Below are 8,276 nucleotides of genomic sequence, written 5' to 3'. Positions count from 1 at the left end.
TCAAGGTTACAAACTGCCTATTAATTCGCTATCATCCCCCAGGGCGCCCAGCACGCTGCAGGGTGGCTGAAATTCACTGGAAGCCCTGGGACAGGGACCATTTAAGGAACCTTGGGCTAGCCCCCAAATGACCAAGGTAGGAAGCAGAAGGGCCACGCTGGGCCTGATACTCCTGGCAGCTCTCCAGAGCTGCCATGCAATTTGCTTTTACTGAAGCAACGCAAATCAAGAGTGCAGAGCTTTGGGGGAATTTATTGAGAGCAGCCTTCGTGTATCAAAAGAGCGCTGAGCTTTTCTCCATCATTGGCAGGTGTCACAGCTGGTGGTCCCTTTATTGCTACTTGTTGGTAGGCCAGACTGCAACGACCACAATAGCTACAAGCAGCAATAAAATCACCATTATCATCCCTGAAAAACAAAAGCATAAAAAGATCTGTGTGAACAATTCACACTGGAAGAGCATCTCACATCCCATTAAGAATCTTCAGAGACAGAGGATGCAGTTCTCCAGTACATCCGTTCCCGCGGAGGCTCAGTTTGTGCCCCAATGCGCGTGCGTGCGTGCGTGCGTGCGTGCGTGCGTGCGTGCGTGTGTGTGTGTGTGTTGGGGGGGTGGGGGGAAGGCTGTCAGCAGCCCCAAGGAGCTGCCACTGCTCAGCTCTGGCTTTGCAGGCTGGTGGGTGCAGAGAGGAGGGGCTCCGGGGGCACTGGAGAGTTTTCACCCCACCATGTAGAGAGTTGTGCCAGCAAAGTGCCATTGCTCCTGACAGCAAAACTGGGGGGACCTGGGTGGGGCCTCGCCATGCAGCACTCAGGCGAGGAGGGGTGTGCACACTCAGCCCCCTTCTGGGTGCAGCCTGGCCCTGTTTTCTGTTCGCACTGATGAGATATCAATAAAGCAAAGGGCTGTAGAGTTTACAAAGAAGTTCACTCTAGAATCCATTTCTCCACTATCCACAGGCTTTGCCTTTTCTTCTTGAGCCAAGATACTTACGTCATCCATCAGCAAAAATACCCAATAGAGGGACTTTTTCTTCATATATACATTTTTTTGTATTAGCATTTTTTGGTTTTATTTCCTAAATTTTTGGGCTGGGGAAGACAAAGAAGTGCATCAGCCCTCCCAGCCAGTCTGTGCCCAGCTCTGCCTGCCAACCCCGGCCCACCTCCCTTGCTCATGCATCTGGACTTAGGATTGCCCATCCCTGCAAGGCCGATGAAGCAGATCCAAGAGGACACAGCCCCTTCACTCAGTGAGTTCGCCATCGCCCACACTCACCCTGTATGTAACGAGTGCTGACCTCAGCCTGGGCACCTGAGGTCAGCATTGCCGTGGAATATACCAGAGACAGGGCGTGGCTACTATGAAGCTAGCACTCAATAAACGTTTGCTTACGGAAGGATCCCTGAGCTACTGAAGCCTCAAGAGGGAAGAGGAGTAGATGAGACAAAGTACAGTAATACCTTGGTTTGCGCGCATAATTTGATCTGGAAACAAACTACTCGTATTGCAAGACATCGCTCTTTTACCACGTTAAAATGTATTAGAAATGTTTGCTCGTCTTGTGGAACACTCACAAACCAAGTTACTCGCAATCCAAGGTTTTACTGTACCTGAAAATGCTCTGTAAAGTAACAGGTGAGTCAAACCCACAGGATCATGTGGTTGTTTGGCCACGAGGGCTGCCTACCTCAGACTGAAAAGCTGCTTCTGGAAAGGTCAGGGTCTTACTCTCTTATAGGAAGCCATTAACACATTACTGATCTTATTCGTTAGATAACCACTGGCCACATCTGGCTATGTACATTTCACTTAATTAAAAGGAAATAAAGTTAAAAATTCAGTGTCTTAGTTGCACTAACCATATTTCAAGTAGTTAAGGGCCCCTTGTGGCCAATGGCTACCATATTGGACAGAGACAATAAAGAACATTTCCATCATCGCAGAAAAAGTTCTTTTGGACAGAACTGACACAGAGTATGGAGTTTGGATTATTTCATTTACTGCTGCACCCACCCCGCTCCTATGACAGTGCCTGCCATGGAGACTCAATATATATTCGTTGAATAAATGAATGAACGGCTGCTCAATGTCTTTTCAACACTCACTCTGCACTTGGATGGCGTCCCACATAGGGAATTCTGTTTTCCCTTCTTGAGTCACTTTTGTTAAATTATATTTTTCTGGGAAACGGCCCATTTTTTCTGAGTATTCAAAAGTATTGGCATAAAACTGTTTATGATATTCTCTTATAAACACTAAGAGTACGCTGTATCTATGTCCTCCTGTTCATTTCTAACACCAACTTACTTGTGTATTCTTTTTTCTTCATTAGCTTTGCCCCAACTGTGCCTTTTTATTCATCTTTTCCAAGAAGTTTTGACTTTGTTGATCATCTCTTGTTTTATTAATTTCCTTCTGAATTTATTTTTATTAATCCTATTCACAGACTTTCTTTGGATTTACTTTGTTCTTTGTCTAACTTCTTGAATTAAACTCACTCATTTTCCATCTTTTTTCTAAATATTACCCCTCCAAACCTACATGTTTTGATATGAAATAACTGCTGTTAGCCTCTATATTCTAAAAAATTTTTAATTTCAACAATTTCTTTTTTGGCCCAATAATTATTTAGAAGTGTTTTTTAAAATTTCCAATTACATGGAAACATCCTTATCTCTCTCTATATATCTATATCTATATATAAATTCTGAGATAACAATACATGTAGTATATTTTGATGTGAAAATATCTGTGATTTCTATTGGTGGCAAAGTCAGAAGTGCTACTAATACTACTGGGGTCTGCTGACTACATTCTTAATTGAAGAAAATGCCAAATCGCAATTAGAGGTTAATGAAAATAAGAATGCAATTGGCTTTCTCCTCCAAGTTTACAGACTCCCTGAATTCTATTCATAGGTTCCCCAGGGTTCAATGTAGTTTAGGTAGTGTAAATTGAAAATCCAACCATGTAAGCACAGCATATCCACAGTTTTAAATACTGAGGAATGGTTTAAAAATATATGGCAAGCTTCCCTGTGATGTCCCTGTGATCCAATCTTCTGAGAGTACTCCCTTTTGGGGACCTAAGATTTTTTTCTCCTGTCTTCATGCGGACAGAAACCCAAGCCTCTACATCAGGAGTCAGCAAACTGTGGCCCATGGGCCAAATCCGGCCTGTGGTGTGTTTTTGTACAACCTATAAGCTAAGAATGGTTTACATATATTTAAAGGGTTGTCAAAAAAGGAAAAGAAGATGATGTCACACTGTCTGCGGTTGCAAAGCCTAACCTATTTACTATCTGGCCTTTACAGAATTGCGCCGACCCTGCTCTGTATCACGATAGCTGATAATGACCCCGCAGCAGTATCAATCAGTTCATTCACTTAGGTTCTGGTTTCCAGTTCTCTCTCCATTTATTTCATCTGGGAATTTCTTTTCTTCCTTGTAAATTCAGCTATGCATTAACACTTTAGGGGGTATTATAGTATTTTATTTAGCATTTCAAGATGCTTGTTAGTAAAGGGTGTATGTGTGTGTGTGAATATTATCTCAGTCCACCTTGCTAGAACCAGAAGAACAAATCTCCTTTTCATTCATTTCTGCCCCCAGAAACATCTTTACGTTGACCAAAAGCTCCACCTGGGTAGGAATCCCACTACTTCTTGACTGAGGCAAAAGGTTTATATTGCACAATATCAAGAACAAAATAATGGAAATGAGGGAAGCAGGCAGGCTGAGGTGGAAACTCAAGGGCAACTGCTGGCCCTCCAGAGCCCAGGCTTATCCTAAAACAAAGGGGTCAGGGGTCGGGGAGGGGGAGGACTGAGTTTTTGAGGAAAGAAGAGAGAGAAGAGTGGTGTTTCAGGAAGAAGTATAGTCACTGATGCTCAGGCAGGATCAGAGCTGGGAGAGCCCTTGAGGCTGAGAAGGTCCTGGTGCAGCCAGGATTCTGGACTGAAGCTGTGATGGCCCAAAGGCGAGGCCGGTCCAAGTGACCTTGAATTTTCCAATCAGGGTGATTATGAGAACAGCAGAATAAGTGATGAGAACAAGAAATCAAGAACAATAACGGGTTGAGAAGAAGAAACCATACACCCAGTTTTAGTTTATACACACAAAGCTTGCAGTCCAAGGGAAGAGGCCTCAAGGCATAATTAATTACCACCTTCTCCTACTCAGGCCACTGCAGTGGACTGCTGACCTGGAGTTCGTTCTACCCAATCCATTTTCCACAATTTAGCTGGAATGGAAATCGGATCAGGTTACTTCCTGGCTTAAAACTCTCCAAATGCTTAAACGGAAATCCAGACTCGTCATGGTGGCCTAGGAGGCCCTTCTTCCCCTGAAGCCACACTCGATACCGGTGCTCCAGCCATCTTGGCCTTAGGTTCCCAGCATGCCATGCTCCTTCCCACCGCCAAGCCTCACTCACGCCATCCTTTCTGCTCCTTCTTGGCCTAGTTAATCCCTACTCATCCTCCAAACCTCAGCATCAGCATCACTTCCTCAAGGAACTCCTTCTAGACCTCCAACTGACTGTGCTCTCGTTGTCCTGCTGTATCTCTGCAGTGACCCGTCTGAAATCATGATTTAGGTCCACAGTTACTATCTGTCTCCACCCGTGGCACATAAGCGTCTGTGGCAGGGACTGTGCCTGTCCAGTCCACCACCATGACCCCAGTACCAGCAACAGAGCCTGGCTCACAAAAGAGGCACAGCACATTTTTTTTAATAAAAGTGAATAAATACTTTGAATATCAGGAAGAGATGAGGAAAGCCATTAAGAAAGACACAGGTGGTATTGTCAATAGCGAGAGAGAAGCTCAGAAAATATATCAAGGAGGCCAAGAAAACAGACAATTCAAAAAGTGGTCAATACCAATCTACAAATGCTGCAGAAACACCGGGAAAACAGAGAAAAAACGTCTGGGTTTCCGAGACCTTTAATAGCACAGTGTTAGCAGAAGGGTGGGTGGGTCTATTGGAACTATTATTAATACAATGATTCTGCTTTAAGCTACTAATTACTCTATAACAGAAACTGTGAATTACACAAATTGTGCCCTAGTAAAGGTGTGACAGGGTACATAATACCTATGAAAAATGAAAATGCACTTCAGCTATTGACACAAGAGATAGCGCCACTTGATAATATGTGATAAACTGGGTTCTTGCCCCAAGATGAAAAGGGGGACTTTGAGAGCGACAGCAAATAAGACTTACATTTTAAACCCTTTCAGAACAAACAGGGGTCCTTTGGGTAGGAGATTTTCAACAGGTTTAAGTAAACTGGTGTGCACTGAGGGTCAACTGAGGAAGTCATTTTTAAGATGGCAAGTGACACTGATAAGCAAAAGCCAACTGGAGGCTTTTGGACAAAGAATAGGTGTTTACACACCTTATCACTGCAATCCTTTCTCTTTAAGAAGTGTGGCTTTCTTGGAATGTGATCACAGCTCTGTACCTTTCTTGAATGTAGGCTCTCTCCTCTGATGGATATTTCAGAAAGAGTAATCAAATATCTTCTGAAAGTCGGGAGAGCTAAGCTGAGAGTACATGGAATATTCACGCATGCCCAGTTCTGTACTGACTGCCATGGGGAAATCGCCTTGCAGAATTCTCAGCAATAGATGACTCTCGTCTCTGTTTTCTATGTGAGGGACCTGAGGTTCTGGGAGGCTCAGTCTCTTACCTAAGGACCTACAGCTGGTAGAGGAAGAACTAGAATTGGAACCCAGGTAGGACCGAACCTTCGGCCATGCTCTTAGCCTTTCTCTGCACTGGAGGGGGGCGGGGAGCATGTCCAGGGGATCCTGGTTCCCAACAGTGTGGGGTTTATCTGGAAGAGAGGCCCAGGCTGCAGAACTGGGATAAAGAGTTTCTTCTGTTTTCCCCCATCCCCTCCTTTTCTTTCTTCTTTCTCCCTTCCTTCCTTCCTCCCTCCCTCCCTCCCTCCCTCCCTACAAATTTTTATGGTGGATAAATGTAAACCAATACAAAAGTATACAGAAGAGTATAATGAACTGTGATGAAGTCATCACTCAGCTTTGACAAAGATCGATTCACGGCCAATCGAGTTTCATCTATGCCCTCACCCGCTCCCTGCCCCCAGTGTATTATTTTGAAGCGAATCCCAGATATATTTCATCTACAAATACTTCAGTAAGTATCATTAAAACATAAGGCATCGTTTTTAAAAACACCCTGCCACCATCACACATAAGTATAGGCAGCGGTTCTCAACCTTCCTAATGCCGTGACCCCTTAATACAGTTCCTCATGTTGTGGTGACCCTCAACCATAAAATTATTTTCGTTGCTACTCTATAACTGTAATTTTGCTACTGTTATGAATCATAATGTAAATATCTTTTTGTTTTCCGATGGTCTTAGGCGACCCCTGTGAAAGGGTCGTTCAACCCCCAAAGGGGTCCCGACCCACAGGTTGAGAACCGCTGGCTTAGAGGGTTTGGTATTTTTTAAAGACAGATGTAGGGAAGAGCCTGCGGCACCTCAGATAAGGAGAGCAGTCCCAGCCAGAGGATGCAGGAGACCATCCTGCCGGATGGCGGATGGCCACGACAAGGACTTGAATAGCACTCAGTCACGTGTGAAAGAGGGACCGCCTTTCTTCTGCCTCAGAGTCATGCTTAAACCTCAGGGGGTCTAGTCATCCATCCCCTGGCTAAGGAAATGTTTGACATTTCAGAACGAAGAAAGACAGTTCAACTTCTGGGAACCTGCCAACTTCTCTAACAATGAATGCTCTTTGCCCCCAGTCCTAGCACAAAAACACCTGGCGGGGCTCCTGACAACGGGATCGTTTTCTCCGCGCTTCACTCAGCTCCGTGCACTGGTACTGCTGGCACCTGGCAGGGCAGACTTTCCTTTCCAATACCCAAGTGTCCCTTACGGGGGCAGGCATGGGATGCCAGAGTTTACAGGAGTGGAAAAAATGTCCATTTCCTTTGGTCAGTTTACCAGATGAGTATTACTCAGCCACTTACAATATTTATAAGTCCAGCTCATGGCAATTAAAAAAAGATGTAAGAAAACAAACTCCTTTTCAAACGGGGAAAGGATATGAAACACAGTCTCTCAGGAATAGGGCTGTGTTTTCTGAAGATTGTTCATCTGGATTAATGGTCCGTATTTTTTTTCCAGTGAAACACTGGAAACCTGCAAATTATGGAGGCTGTGCTGCCAACACCTCTGCCACAGCTGAGCCTAGGTAACCGCTCTCGGTAGTTGCTAATGAGGAGAAGCGAAGGAGGAGGAAAGGATGGAGCTTGGCTTTTCTTGAGACAGTGGGGGCAGACCTCTGTGTCGGCCCCTTCTCCTTCTCCCCTTTAGCTGTAGGGAAACGTGGGAGATAAGGATGGTGGGAGAGGAGGGAGTGTGAAGAGGTGAGATGGAGGGAAGTAGGGGGACATGAAGGGCAATTTTATGTGGAAGTCTTTTCATCTGGTTTTGTTTATCACAAGGCAAGCCATACTGGTTACCTGTTGCTGGTTATTTGGAACCAAAATATATATTCTCTTACTGTCTGGCTGGTTCTTCGCACTGCAAGAGTCAGAGGCAACAAACGACTCTCACATAGCAATAACCTCTAAAGATCCACAGAGGACATTTATGAAAGGCTTCTGTAGTTGTTTTTTTCTCCCAGTTGTGCCCATCGATAGGTGACATTTGCTCATGTATTAACCAGTTGGTTCTCACTGATCAAACGGATTTTTTGCAGCAGACTCCTGAGTTGAGGTGGGCAGTGAGCAGGGAGAAGACAAAGCTGGAAGATTTGTTTTTTCAAAAGTTCATGTAAATGTTTCCTTTAATCCCATTACTGGGCAAATAAGCCAAGAAAAGAGTAGACGCTGTGCAGAGAAGGTGAACATATTTACATTTTGATTTTCAGATTGAATGGCCGGAGAATTGCAGTTACCCTTGAGATCACCCCTCGGCCAAGGCCGGCTCACTCTGGAGCTGTGTTTGCTTTGCGGGTTGGCCGCAAGGCGTGGGCACTAGCCGCCTCCCTCCAACTGCCTAGATGCTCAGCTGGGCTGGGGGAAGCCCTGTGGGGGCTTGGGTTTACTCAGACACGGGTGGTGGGGTGACACGCACCTAGTGTCCCCGTTGAATCTACTGCGGGTGGTGGGGTGACACACACCTAGTGTCCCCATAGAATCCACTTCACACCACAGTTCCACGTTTTAACTCCCCCAGTACTGCTTTCAGTACAACGCTGCACAAGTCTTCTCTGCTTGCCGAGTTTG

At 45.1% G+C, this 8,276-nt stretch overlaps 1 protein-coding gene across 1 annotated transcript in view; it reads right to left on the bottom strand.

The window, feature by feature from the left end:
* Positions 1 to 232: 232 nt before the first annotated feature.
* The window catches only part of LOC109395108 (syntaxin-8-like), a 212,896-nt gene continuing 204,852 nt past the window's right edge, over positions 233 to 8,276 (bottom strand). The window contains exon 5 of the mRNA XM_019665905.1: positions 233 to 408. Within this exon, the coding sequence (XP_019521450.1) occupies positions 338 to 408 (71 nt within the window). The 3' untranslated portion in view covers positions 233 to 337. The remainder of the gene's footprint in view (positions 409 to 8,276) is intronic.

The sequence above is a fragment of the Hipposideros armiger genome, unplaced genomic scaffold (genome assembly GCF_001890085.2).
Source record: "Hipposideros armiger isolate ML-2016 unplaced genomic scaffold, ASM189008v1 scaffold_457, whole genome shotgun sequence".
Lineage (NCBI taxonomy): Eukaryota > Metazoa > Chordata > Mammalia > Chiroptera > Hipposideridae > Hipposideros > Hipposideros armiger.
The sequence above is the reverse complement of the archived record's forward strand: the minus strand, read 5'-3'. Positions and strand labels throughout refer to the sequence as shown.